Below are 15307 nucleotides of genomic sequence, written 5' to 3' on the forward strand. Positions count from 1 at the left end.
TGTTTATGTTGGACTTGAAGACATCCAAGTTGTAGTCAGATGGGAACCAGGCAAACGGAAGAGAGTTTCATAGGTGTGCACTTCTAAGAAAGAACCTTTGTTCATGAAATCGACGTTTTGATTTAGGCACAGATAAAGAGTTGGGAAAATTACTGACAGTGGTTTCAGCTAGAAGGGTGTTTTTCATGAAAGATTGGTGAGGGGGGGGGCAGAGATTGGAGTTCAGACGCACTTGCCATGGTAATAACGATAAAACAACGACAGGCTCACAATGTCCCTTCTGTGGGAGAAAGGTTGCAGGGAAGCGAAAAGGGCATCCCCCACTGGGCTACAAGTCTATTTTGTACTCAGGATAGTCTGTTTTTAGCAGCTCCTACCTAGATATGGCAGCAGTACTCCATCCTTGGACATACTTGGCTTTTATATAGATAGAGAATTGCATCAGCAGTGAGATATCTACTGGAGCGGTAGAAGGATCCCACCATTTTTCCAGCGACCTTGGCAACAGATTTGATGTACGTGTTCCATTTCAGATCAGGAGTAAAGGTCAACCCAGAAGCTTGTCAAAACATGGAGCCTCCCCAAGACGAGAGCCATCCATTTCAATTGATGCCAAATGGGGATTAGAGTGTTGATGATGTAAAGATAGAAGCTTGGTTTTAGATGCATTAAAAGTAACCAGCCACCTCTTCCCCCATTATACCACACGCTCAAGATTAGAAGAGAAAGAATCAGAGAAAACTTTGTCATTTACAGCCTTTGATGTGTTGCCATAGATGGTCGTGTCATCAGCATAGATGTCAACGAATGATTTAAGTATGTGTTTTGGGAGATCATTGATGTAGGTCAGGAAGAGGGTTGGCCCCAGGATGGACCCTTTAGGGACACCAGCATTAATATTGTGGGCCTCTGATTTCTGCCCATCAACCACTACTCTTATGAGTCTATCAGAGAGAAATGATTTAATAATTAAGAAAACATTTCCAGTTATACCGTAGCTAGAAATCTTGTGAAGTAGGCCTTTATGCCATACCTTATTGAAGGCCTTTGATAGGTCGAGCAATTTGCTCTAGAAAGGAAGCCTTTGTCGAGAGATTCACTAATGAGATATAACCATTAGCACATCTGCTGTAGATCTAGCAGAACGGAAATCATGATTGCATTATTTGGATTAATCCGATTAATGTTTTCGTTTTGAGTGTTATTTGCACAACGTTGCAGTCGATGTAACCCCCAACCTTCTTCAGGTGAATAAGTTGCCATGAGAAAGGATTACTTCTATACTTTTGAGGTGTTGTATTTAAGTTCTAGTTGAAAGTAAAACTAAGAATAAAATCAACAAAAATCATGGAACAAAACATTAGGAGATAGTATTTCTAAATTATTTGTAACAAAAAGAGGGTGGGGGGAAAGTTTAATTAGATCCATTAACCAATCATAAGTTCTTAAAAACTTAATTTACAAAAATAAGTGTTTACCGGTAAACCATAAATGTTAAATCATGTGTTCTTGTTAATAGCTATTTCTTATTCCCATTAACGAGATGTTATTTTTTAAGTTTCATAGATGTTTTTCGAATATATTTACTATCTAGTAACTGATATAAGATTAAATAAAAGGGGGGGGGGCTATTAGTTAAAATCTAAATTTTCAAAGTTAATCCGCACTCAATCAAATAGAAATATCTAATGGTTATCTCCCCTGAATATATAACTTAATGGACAATACTCTAAAAAAAAAAAAGATGCAAAAAATCTTTTAATATATGTAATTATTGACATTATTACTGTCCTTAAATTCTAAGTTACTGTATATTAACTGTAATCTATAGTCAAATTGTAAGTATAGAGTTATCCCCCCCACTTTCCAAACATCAAATATGGCCACTTATGCATTAGAAGAAGCTCAGAGGTTACATTGATTGAAACCTTGTGCAAATAACACTCAAGATGAGTATGACAATATTGTTTACCTGGGGAGTGTTATTTGGTTGAGAAACATCCTGAGTGCCGCAACCAAGAATGGGATTATGAGAAGTCTATTGCTTAACTCTTACGTGACAGGCCTCATCACTCAGCAAGAATATCTGGGTTACTACGCTGAGTGTGTCACCTAAACAAATAGTGCCATATGAGAACATTAGTTGAATTAATCCAAATAATACAATCATACCTAATCTCAAAAATTCAGATAAGTAATAATTTCTGTTTCATTTCCACTAGTTTAATATGAAAAAAGTAATTATTGTTATTAGAAATTTGTTCAATAAAAGAATTACTGCTAATTTTATGGCTAATTGATATTAAGATATATTTAATAATGGAGGGGGGATGATTTAATTTCAGATTAACATATATTATCTTAATTTTCTTTCATGTATGGCTTATACGTGTCATGGATAAGTTTAAATGTTACATTTAGGAAGTTGGTAATCTTAATTCGTGCTGTGATCTCAATTTTAATTTAAAGTTATGCTTATCACCTCCTATTTTCTTATTCTGCCGAAATGGATCAGCGGAGATTGCTGATTGCATTGTTATGATGACTGAACTTATGCATTAATGACCTGAAAGTTTCATTTGTTGCAGATATCTGGCATCAATTGAAATGAATGGCTCTTGTTTTGGGGAGGCTCCATGTTTTGACAAGCTTCTGGGCTTCACCTTTACTCCTGACCTGAAATGGGACATGTACATCAAATCCATTGCCAAAGTTGCTGGAAAAATGGTGGAATCCTTCCATCGCTCCAGTAGATATCTCACTGCTGATGCAATTCTTTACCTATTTAAAAGCCAGCTATGTCCAATGATGGAGTACTGTTGCCACATCTGGGCAGAAGCTGCTAGAAGCAGCTTATCTTACCTTGACAGAATTCAAAATAGACTTCGTAGATTAGTGAGTGGTGCTCTTTTCTCTTCCCTGCAATCTCTTTCCCACAGAAGAGACGTTGCAAGCCTGTCTCTGCTTTATTATTATTTTCATGGCAAGTGCTCGTCTGAGCTTCAATCGATGGTCCTCCCTTGCCAAATTTTCATGAAAAACACTCATCTAGCCAAAACCACTATCAATAATTTCCTCCACTCTTTATCTGTGCCTAAACCTAAACATAGATTCCATGAACAAAGCTTCTTTCTTAGAACTGCAAGTCTGTGAAACTCTCTTCCATTTGGCTGCTTTCCAGATAACTACAATTTGATTGTCTTCAAGTCCAACGTAAAAAAGTTCTTGATAAACTGTCCCCCTAAGTAATCCAGATTACAAAATTTCCACTACTTATGATTACTACGCTATAATCTCATTGACTAATGTAAACCTATTAGCTCTTATCCTCGAGTGTCCTCCGGGCCTTGATAAGTGGTGATTCCTATGTAAAAAATATATATATATATATTGATGCTGTGAGACTCTAAGAAAGCAATCCATCATGGACATGCATCTGGAGCAGAGATTCATCATTGAATTCCTGGCAAAAGTGCATTGAGAATGGTAGTGACTATGTCGAAAAATAAATTCTGGAGCAGATAAGGTTGCTTTGTAGCTCTTCAAGTTTTTTCAGTTATAAAAAAAATAGGAGGCTTTACTTTAGGAATGATCTTAGTATGACAAAGCATGCTCCAGACGCCCATGTACAGCCATCATTTATTGCTGGCAAAAGTGCATTGAGAATGGTGCTGACTATGTAGAGAAGCAATTTCTGGAACATAAAATTTTGCTCATTTTAATGGTACCACTCCTGTCTTTGTAGGTCTTCAAATTTACTTATTTAAAAAAAAAAGTCTTTACCTTTCAAACAACCCTCATATATCGTCACACAACATGTCTACTAATAGCACTTGAAACCACCATCATACTAAACTATTACACATTAGGTCCATTGGAACATATTGTCCTGTTGCTATGACCTCTACCTTCTTCTCTGGAGAAATCCAAAAGAGGTAAATAGGTTCTACACCTTTCTCATGGTTGAGTAAAGGTTATGTACACTATCATATACAAATGTAGAGATGTGTTGCGGTTCTCTCACTAACTAAGCAGTGAACTTTCTTGTTGTCATGCAGAATTCTTTTATTGGATTAGGCTTGCAAAATTATAAAGAAATTGGCAAAGAGGGAGGTCAGTAAAGGGAATTAAAATGTAAGTAAATAATGCTAGACAGATGCATCTATATAAATAAATAAGGAAGTAATATTTACTTTTTTTCCAGTTACGTTTCAGCACTGGTCCTTTAAAAAATCTCTTCATTCTAAACCAAGCTCTTACAGAAGCAGTGGAAATGGATTACCCTGAGGAAATAAACAAGTAAGTAGTTTCAATTTGGTTTTATTTCTTTAAATCTTCTAAGCACAAAAGAAATCTGTCTCCCTCTCTCTTGTTGTATATACACTTCTCTTCCTCCCCACCAACATTCTTTATCAACTTGTGTCTATTTTCTTTTGTATTGAGCCACCCCCATAAATAATCAAACCCAATTTACACCATTAACGATTACTACTATATGACCTTGCATTCATTAATCCATTAAGACTTATCCTGAGTGGTCTTCAGGGCTTGATAATAATAACTCTTAAGTAAAACAAAAAAAAATTACTAAGCAAACCAAACCTAGAGATTAATAGCATTTAGGAGTCTCTAATTGTAAAAAAAACAAAAATTGTACACCCTTAAAATTTTGGCAGTGAAAGGGAGATAATCCCTTGTCGATCTTTATTAGAGTTGCCTTCCCTTTATCAACCAATTTTCTCACAAGTACAAAACAATAACCATAAAATAGAGACTAACTCAAAGAATACAAAAATATCTATGGAGCCAGTAACTTTTCTATTTTCTTTTTCAAACAACCAACATGTCTGAGGACGGTCGAATGCCAATCCGACCGAAAAGTTGCACAAATAACACTCAAGATGAGAACAATAGTCCAATCAATACAAGTAAGATAAAAAAAAAATCTTTTTTTTTCTTTTTTTTTTTTTTTTTGCATAGGCATAACCACTTATCAAGACCACTCGAGGATAAGGGTTAAGAGTGTACAGTAGTCAATTGAACAATATAGTAATCGTTAGTAATAGAAATTCAGTAAATTTGTTAACTTAAATGGAACGGCTTATCAAGAACTTGTTTACATTGGACTTGAAGACAATCATATTGTTGTCAGCTGGAAATTCTTTCACCTTTCAATTTATATAATAAAACATTGATCTTTAATCTTTGGTGAGTATTTTGAATTAAGTCAGGCCATTTATATAGATTCTTTAAATCTATAAAACAGTAAGTAAATTATATTTACTACTAACAGTTTAACCCAGCTGTGCTGGGGCCCTGTGTACTGTTCATAACTTTATGTGCATATATATATATATATATATATATATATATATATATATATATATATATTAAAAATTTTGACTCGTCCAGGTAACCTGCATCTAAAATTTCAAGTGTTTAGACCCAAACTTGGCAGAGGAGTTTGGTAAGTCTGCAACGGTCAACTCTTTCAATTTTGACCTCTTGAGAGCCATTTTTGCCTAAAAACTGATTACAAAGCTTGCCAAATTTTGGGCCAAAAACCGATTAAAAAGCTTGCCCTATGTCTGAATACACTATGTAAAATTTCAAATGTTTAGACCAAAAATTGTCTGAGAGGTCAAATTTTTAAAAACTTTCACTCAAATTTTGACCACATGTATTGTTTTGGGCTCAAATCAAGTTAAAAAGTTTGATCCATTTCCAAGGAACCTACATCTAAAATTTCAAGTGTTTAGATCTAAAATTGGCGGAGGAGTTTGATAGAGTTTTCAATGGTCAAATCATTGAACTTTGACTCCTTAACAGCCTAATTTCTAGCCAAAAACCAATTAAAAAGATTTTCCCAAATCTCAATACCTCTTATGTCAAATCTCGAGTCTGTAGACTGAATATTGGCAGAGTAATTCGGTAGGGAAATGTAAACACACAGACAATTTCACGTTTATAGATATATAGATAATCTGGCATAATCAAATTGATTTTCCTAAGATCATCGAAGTTAAGCAACATTGAACCTGACCAGTACTAAATGGGTGACCGTTTAGCAATACCAGGTGTTGTATATGATCTCCACTTATGTTGATTCCAATCGCCCTAGGCTACTCCTTGCCATTGGATTCAAGCAGTGCCGATTCAGGAGAGTTAGTCTTGAAGATTTTGCAACACTTCACAATTACACATGCAGCCACCCTTGCAGAGGGTATCCATTGTCTCTTAAGTCTGAATGGCGATCATGATATATTTACTATTATTAAACAATTAATCATAATCACATAGAAAAAAAACGGTTATGCGATGTCGAGTCTGGTCAGGATGGGTTCATCTTAGACATTGTACTTGCAAGGTTGGCAACTCACCTCTATCTACAAAGCTGAACAACTTCGCATTAGATCACTGAAATTGAGCACCGTTGAGCTTGGCCATTATTGGATAAGTGACAAGTTGGGAATACCAGGTGCGTCACTCATTCATTCTATTTGAATCACATGATTATTGTTGTCGTTCATTTCACTGATATCTTTCTAGTTCTTCCTCATAGAAAGATATTAGGTACTTATGGGAGGAATCACATGAAGGTTGCCAACATCCTTAAGTGAAAGTGTTTCTGTGGAATGAACTGGATTCAAAATTAATGCATCCAGGTTGTCAGTCCATGTTGTTAACCACTTAGCCTCTGACACTTCAAAACAAATTTAAAAAATTAACATCTGACCAGAAATGCAATTAGTGATCAGAGACTCAACCCACAGAGTGAATCCTATATCTGGCAGGTATCAAATAGTTTTTAAAACCTTGAAAATATTCAAATTATTCTCATCTAATTTACATAATCTTTGTCAATTTTAATCGTTTTTCTAGTGTTCCTATAATTATTGGTATTATTGTAATTTTCATGGACAATATTATTGACTCACATGGAGCTTTCACACAAGTCATCAAAGATCTGATTGAAAAACCTGTGGTGTTCCCTGGGAGCTGAGTGATAATAAGTCGCCCCAGACGTCCAGCACTCTTCACCTCCTTCGATAGCATTTGCAAATAAATTTGCATTATTGCAACAGCCTCTCACCATTGATTTCTTGCTGGCAGCGACCATTGGGCTATACTGGAATTTGAGTGGCACTAAGCCTCCCCAAGGTCCCAGTTCTCTTCGTGCTTGTCCAGCGGAGGTCTGGTTAGCACTCTCTCCTCGGTCTTTTCATCCTCCTTGACCCTTCTCAGCTATTTGGTATCACACTTTTTGAGGGGGGGGGCAGTGATGGGATAATGGGAGGGGATGCATGATGGGGATGTAGAACTTGTTGATATGCAGCTTCAGTGTTCTTCATTCCCTGTTACACTTCTTTCTGTTTTGTCTCTGCAGCAGTTTGTCTGATTCACGCATGTGGTTCATGTCTATTATTCTCCACACTCAAGAGTTTTCCTTTATATTTCAGCCGTTTTCATTATCGTTAGTCGTTGTATCTTTGCAGCCATTTCTCTGATTCCAATTTCTCCCATTCTTTTTTCAAAGTTTTTCGGAATTGTTTCTAGTGCTCCTACTATTATAGGTGTTATTTTTATTTTCTTCATCATCCAAATCCCTTTTAACTCTCTGGCTAGGTCTGTGTATTTGCTCCGTTTCTCCTTTTCTTTCATACTCACCCTGTGGTTAGCTGGGACAGCAAAATCTATGATTTAACAGAATTTTTCTTTCTTGTTAATTATTACGCCATTTGGTCTTCTTGCTTGGATGGGTTTGTCCGTCCGTATGTCTATGTCCCAAAGGATTTTGTGGTTCTCGTTTTCAAGTACTGTTGTGGGCTTATGCTTGTACCATTTGTCTGTACGTTCAAAATGCAGTTGTTTGCATAATTCCCAGCATATTGCCCTCCTCCACTTGGTCGTGCCTGTCTTTGTATTCCTTTTGGGCCAGTTTGCATTCACTTACTATATGGTTTATTGTTTCGTCTCTCTGTCCACAGAGTCTGCATTTGCTGTTTTCTTGTGTTTTGTCAATCTTTGCATTGATATGGTTGTTTCTTATCAAGTTTATTATTCTTCTTCTTCTTATTATTATTATTATGAGAAAGAATGTGTTGAAAAGTTTGGTGTTTAATCATTTGGAAGATATTTTCTTCAGATCAATAAAAATTATAAGACAACTTCATGCATATGTGTACATGTTTCTCGTATCAATGAAACTTTGATGATTACACATTGAATTATTATGGCAGAATTATTTTTGTATAAATCACAATGCATTTTTATTATCTCCTCTTCTGATTAAAAACAGAAAAGATACTACGTTTTGGTCTCGGCTCAAACCATAAGAAGAAGAATTGTAGTGAAGAATGTTCAGTTTCTACTTCGAACAATCAAAAGTGTAGTCATAACTTCTGAAGAAAAGAATGTTTGAAAATTCTTGACAAATGTATTTTTGATTTGTTTAAAAACGATTTAAAACCAAAAATAGAAATTATCATCTCTTCTGATCACGGGCAGAAAAGATATTTCACTTTGATTTCAGCCAAAATGCAGAAAATCTTACTTTTTAGCAAACCAAAGTTTGAAGATCAAAAAGATGGAAAACAAAGCAAATAAACAGAACTTGCTGGAGAACTAAAAGAAATATGAGACATGAAAAAGTCAATATGATACCAATAATTGTTAGAGCACTAGGATCAGATTAAAAAAAACCTGGAAAAAAGATTCGAAAAAATTGGAATCATAGGAAAGACTGAGATTATAAAACAGATTTTTCCAATTCTGATATGCCAAAAAGTTCTGATTTTGCAGATTCCAGTTAACCATCTCAACACTAGTGTTAACAGTAATTTATTACGGCAGCAATTTAACTCTGGCTCAATGTAGTAGCGTCTGTCATGATAGTATTTATGGGAATTTTTTTCCTTTATATCTGATGAAACTTCGTCCAATAGTTAACAAACAAGTTTATATCATGAAGAACTAGTTAAAGCAACCACGATGAATAAATATTTGAAGGTATTAAGAACTTGAAGCATAAAAAACTTTTAATCAAAATCATTCGATTTGGAATTAAATAACCTAAAAAGGAATTGTTATACTGTAAAACAAACCAAGCAAAATCGCCTTCTACATTTTTTAATTCATTTATTTTATGCTATTGGGCTTTTGGCTTTTTCTTCCTTTTATTTTTTTAAATTACACAGTGAGTTCTCTGTGTCTGTTTTTTTCTTTCTTTCTTTCTTTCTTTTTTTAATTACATGGTGCTTCCTCCCCCCCCCCGCCCCCCAGCGAGCATTATTAAACCTTACAAGAGATGACTAAAAAATGTGGAAAAAAACACAAAAAAATTTAGTATTTTTTAAAGACTTGGTGTGGAGCTGAATTATGTATTTGTGAATCTTAACATTTTCATGCCTTTGTGAGTATCCTTTTTAATTCAAAGTTTACGTTTGAGTTTTTTAAATTTCTTAAAATGTTAATTTTTGTTTTAATTTTAAACAATTCAGCATTGCTCAAGTAGAGACATTGCCAGATAAAAACACAATAAAATAATTAAGAATATGTTAAATGCTGCATCCTTTTACCACCTCTGATCAAAGCATTCTGGTGGATTTAATTTCATAATGAAATTATATTTTAATAGAATTATTATTAAAAATCTATTTTATGTCAACACATTTTTAATTCCAATAAATGTCCAATTGAAAGTAAATAAAACAAAAAATAATTGTGAAAATGATGCAAAGTTTTCTTATAATTTTATTAATGTAAACATCAACTCCACTACTAAGTGATAAGAAAACTGAATTCAACACTGGTCGATTACTGTTTCACATGGCACTGTTGACCTATTGACCTGTTCAGTTTTTAAATCCCTTGTTGTCATTTTATCATCTTTTTCTGACGTTCTCACGGCAATTGTTCTTCTTCTATTACAGATTGCGTGTCTGTGTGGAGCACACGCATGGCCTTGATAATTCGTCTCCAAGTTTCCAACTAAGTGATACTGATTGTATGAAACTATCATATACAGTGAGTATCTCGTCTGTAATTGACTTTACCTGCTGTCTGCAATGATACAATTCACACACACACACATACACACATATGCAAACACATGCAAAACACATGCAAAACACAATCTTTCAGTGTCTTCAGTTTCTCTGTAGAAAGTTTTGTCAGAACAACCTGACAAGAGGATATTTTACTCTACAAATAAATTCTGACCAAATATTCAAAATAACATGGTATTTTCAGCCCAAATAAGATTGCCTCAATACAGCTATACACTGGCTCATAGGAAGAATGGTGCACTTTCTCCTAATGATGTTACATAGCGTCTAGCTTATAATTTACTAGACGAGATGAATTCTTGCCTTGGAATCTGGTAAGAATTATATTATAACATAGTTAACTGATCATTTGAGAAGAGGAAAATTAATGTTCTTTATTTCTTTATGAACTCTACATTTGAGGGGTAGGGGAGAATCTTGACTGAACACACAGATAGCTATATCTAATATAAATATCTGTGTGTTTGCCACAGAAAGTGACCCCTTGACTTTTGAGAACTTACTGAAGTAAAATGAAAACAAAAGTTTTATATATATATATATATATCCAAAAATTAAGAATAATTGAATTTCAACAAGGGTTGTTGATAGTGCTCAATCAAAGAGAGCAAATTATATTCGTTCTTCACGTTAGTCATCGCAAAATATATTCTCTCTCCTCTTAAATTGAAAATGGTCTTGAACCCCTTTTCAATTTTTGAATTTTTAGATCTTCTTGCCTGATGTGATCAATTATGATTGAAACGTTCTGCACATCGTAGCAAGATATGACTGCATTTACATAAAGAATAATAAAAAAGAATATATATATATGTATATATATATATATACTGTGGAAGCAAAATCAAGACTTCAAAATGGGTGCTGATGGCAACAAAAAGTGTATTTCATTTTACGTTACAATTGTTTCCATGTCCAGCCGAATAATTTCAAGCATTATATCGTTTGAAAATTTTCCAAAACCAGCATTTCTTCATCCTTTATGAATAAACACACTTTTGACAATAGAGCATTTTTGAAGAGAAAGAAAAAAGAAAAATTCCCTTAACGGGGAAAAGCATGTGAGAAACATTTACCTTTGCTGTAGTTACGGAAAAGCCCATTTAAGTATTAATATCATATATATATATTTACCCTAAATTTGATTATTATATCCTAGAATCTGGTTTAGTAATAAGAATGATTAAACAAGGTGGTGAAAAAAACAGAATATTTAAACAGTGAAATAAAACATTTATTTGGTATCCTGATGCTTTTAAATCATATCAAATTAACCAAAGTAGATTAATAGAAAATATCCAGAACCATATGAGTAATAGTATAATAAATCTGAATAATACATATAAGATGATGTGTAAAAACAAAAAGATTAAAAAAGTAAATTTTTGTTTTTACTAACTTTTCAGTATGAACCCTCCAAACCACAAAATTTTTATTCCATAGCAAAAAAAAGCAGCATTTTATTTAACTTCTCTAAAAAGCTGTAACAGCCAGAAAATTGGTGATCATTTTATGTTAAATTTTATGGGTGCAGAGGGGGGATCGGATGAGGGGATGTATGATCAGTGGATAGCTCAAAGCCAATCAGTCAATCTGCAATAAAAAGAATATCATTAATACATGGAGATGATGAATTCCTACATCTGCTCCTGGTGCTAAAGTTCCTTTAAGCCAGGTTTGTTAAATGGTTGTAGATTTTTCAATGCCCGTGGCATCCGTTGAATATTTGCATTCAACCTGACAATGAGTATATCTGCTGCATCAGAGACATTGTTGTCTGAGAGCAAGTTTGGCACTAACATGCTTGTTGGACCAGTATGGTGCAGGTCTTGTGACAAGGAATTGATTGAGTGTTTACTTCTGGCAGGAATATTTGCAGTTGGTATTGGAATCAGGCACTTTTTTAAAAATCGCCTATTCTGCAGCCACACCCTCCCTAAGTGATGCATCCAAACATGGTATTGCCGGTGTGATAGGGCCTCGATGATAGTGCCTGATTTGAGCCACTTGGCTTTCTTCTTGTGCTCTTGAACCCAAATGTGGGATCTGACTTCCAAGACATAATTTTGAAATTGATGGTGGATCTTGACCCTCAAGTTGGGTTGCCATTGAACACTCACATCACTAACATAATGTAATAATAACAAAAACAATTAGCTAATGAGAAGTAAAATTTTATTTGTTAGCTTAAGTGCTATTTGGGTCTGACTTTGAAAAATCCAGTAAGATAGCTTTATATGCTATATATTCGTTTTTTGTTTTTGTTTTAGATTCCATGGCCTGTTGACATCGTTTTAGATTCAAAAAGTGTCAAAAAATACAACCAAATCTTCAACATGCTCATTCGTATAAAACGCGCAAAGTACTGCCTCGATCAGTTACGATTTAATGGTAAGTCATGTGATTTTTCATCATCGGAAATTTCCCTTTTCTCCAGATTTGATTTGATAGTTATTGACCACTTTGATTTTTCCATTGACCAATTTTGATTTGCCTTTACTTGGAAGTATCCGTCTGTTTACTTGATTTTCTATTTTAGACGGCACAGTATATAAATAAGGGTGTGCAACCACACGCTTCCCTACTCGACAGCTGCTGACCTCAATGCTGCTTCTGTAGTCTTCCTCTATTTCATCCCCTTTTTCAGCCATGTCGTCATTTCTCACATTGCTGGTAGCCAAGAGGGCATACATAGAGTTCCAAATACAAAAAAATAAAACAATAAGAAACTGACCTCCAAAATATCCTTCTGGTACTGCTAGATCAGGCTTCTTGACTTAACATGCACCAAATGTAGATGTTGTTTTTTTTTTTTTCTCTTTCCTTTTGCAAAACTGAATCGTGTATCACAAATCAAAAAAAAACAAAACAATTTTCCTCTACAAAACAACCAAACCAAACACCATGAATAAATATTTAAAGATATAAAAAACTTGAAGCATTAAAACTTTTAACAAAATAATTGGATTTGGTATTAAATAACATGAACAGGTTTGATATGCTGTAAAACAAAACACCCAGACCAAACTAAAGTACCCTATCTCTGGCCAGGTTTTTATTTATCCCTCTTTCATTCACACCCATTTTATCACTTCTTTTTATGTTTTCATTGGCTTTCTCTTCCAAAATTAACTTACTACCTCAACTGTTCTACATCTATTACCCCTCAAACTCCTCATCCATTCTTTCAGTATAATCATACCATCAAAGTCACCTGTTCTGCAGACTATACTACCCAGATTTAATCTGCCTCTAAAGTCATCAGAACTAAGCATGTCTTTAAGACTCACATTACATATTAATTATATAATTCTCATATCATTTTATTAATTAGATAATTCTCATATCATTTCATTAATCGTATTATTTTTATATCATTTCATTAATTATATCATTCTTATATCATTTCATTAATTATATCATTCTTATATCATTTCATTAATTATATCATTTTTATATCATTTCATTAATCATATCATTCTTATATCATTTCATTAATTATATCATTTTTATATCATTTCATTAATTGTATTATTTTTATATCATTTCTATCCATGCCACACATGTCCTTAACACTCACTTAGTGTAGATATATAGTTGTGTGCTGATGCGTAAATCTGCATTAAGATAAGAGACCTCTTGAAAGGCATAATGGACAAGTGAATAAAAAATTAAGATATCAAAACATAAAATATAAAGGAAGCACTTAATTGGAATAATTTTCTAATAAGCACATCCATTGAATTCTCCATTGAAGTATAATTCATTGCACTTAACTGACTTTCAGACTTGCATCACTGAAGAGTAGGTGCATCATGAGCTGATTTTGAATCCAATATCAATGTTAATCTATATATCTATCAAAGTGAGAATGTGTGTGTGTGTGTGTGTGTGTGTGTGTGTGTGTGTGTGTGTGTGTGTGTGAGGACACTTCTCTACTAGGAATGTACCGATTAATCAGCAGGTAATCAGTAATTGGCCTAATCAGCCACATTGCCGATTAATCGGCAATCGGCAAATTTGCTGATTAATCAGCCGATTATTTACTTTTCTCTTTCCTTTTAAATTTAAATCATTTTATCACTGCTATGTGACCATCAGATAGTGTTGACACATTAACATAGTAACTGCTAATTTAGCTTAACATTTGTTAAGTGTCTAGCCACTTTTAAACTAACCCATTAACATTAACCACCAACACGGGGGCGCAGAAATACTTGGATTAGGACCCAGGCGCAGGGAAAACCCTCTCAGTGCTGATGGACCTGTAGATCTTCCCAGGTCATTCGTCTAGGAGAAGGAAAACTCTGAAGCTAAACTTAAGGGGAGGAAGGCCTCTTCAGTCTTGGATGATAACCTTCTTAGAGCTGGTGACTCAAACAAAATACCGGTCTGCAAACCTAAACTGCTTAAGGAGTAGATGAGTAGATAGGCACTGTCTATCGTCCGGCTTCCATACTCCTTCTTTGCCTATTAGCTAGGCGTAGAGGTCGAATCACAGGGAATCAACAGACCTTCAGTGGTCGATCTTGTTTCCTGACTAGGACAATGAACGCTGTTTTCCCCACTCCTGACACATCCCATCCCCTAAACTGGGCACTTGGGAGTGCTTGAATGCCATAATGCCAGTACAAGTAGATTGGGTTGACCATCATCTGATAGGTTGAGGGTACCGGATAGACAGTTCCTGGCTGCTGTTCCTGACTGGTAGTACAGGTGCCCTAACTCTTTGGTAGCACTTAGAGCGGCTGCTCCATCAACAGTTGTATAATATCGAGTTGTTTGTAGTGCCATGTCGCGCATGGAAAGGGACCCTGCACTCATCCCCGGTGGGCTATCCAGAGGCCACAATCCTAGTAGATGGCAGGACAACTGATGGTCTGCTTGTGTTGCATGTCTGGTATTCTGCATAACCACTTGTTCAGCATCCCTTACCTAAACTGGAACTCTTAAAAAAAAAAATGACAGTACAATAAAAAATTACGCTAAAACTAGGCCCAAACTCAAACAGTACACAGTGGTCACCACTTATCAAGGCCCGGAAGCCACTCAGGGATAAGGGTTATTGCAAGTACATTACGTTAGTGTGGAGATTTAATGAAGTGTTTACTTAAGGGGGCGGTTCATTAAGAATTTGTTAACGTTGGACTTGAAGACATCCAAGTTGTAGTCAGGTGGGAAGCAGGCAGACGGAACAGAGTTCCACAGGCATGCAGTTCTAAGAAAGAAGCTTTGTTCAT

General features: G+C 34.9%; 1 protein-coding gene across 1 annotated transcript in view; it reads left to right on the top strand.

Annotated features, from left to right (window-relative positions):
• The window catches only part of LOC145295839 (gamma-tubulin complex component 5-like), a 293760-nt gene that overhangs the window by 200295 nt on the left and 78158 nt on the right, over positions 1-15307 (top strand). The window contains exons 16-18 of the mRNA XM_080141551.1: positions 4205-4299; positions 9933-10026; positions 12338-12458. Of these exons, the coding sequence (XP_079997677.1) occupies positions 4205-4299; positions 9933-10026; positions 12338-12458 (310 nt within the window). The remainder of the gene's footprint in view (positions 1-4204; positions 4300-9932; positions 10027-12337; positions 12459-15307) is intronic.

The sequence above is a fragment of the Euprymna scolopes genome, chromosome 16, assembly GCF_053919585.1.
Source record: "Euprymna scolopes isolate OS-2025 chromosome 16, ASM5391958v1, whole genome shotgun sequence".
NCBI lineage: Eukaryota > Metazoa > Mollusca > Cephalopoda > Sepiida > Sepiolidae > Euprymna > Euprymna scolopes.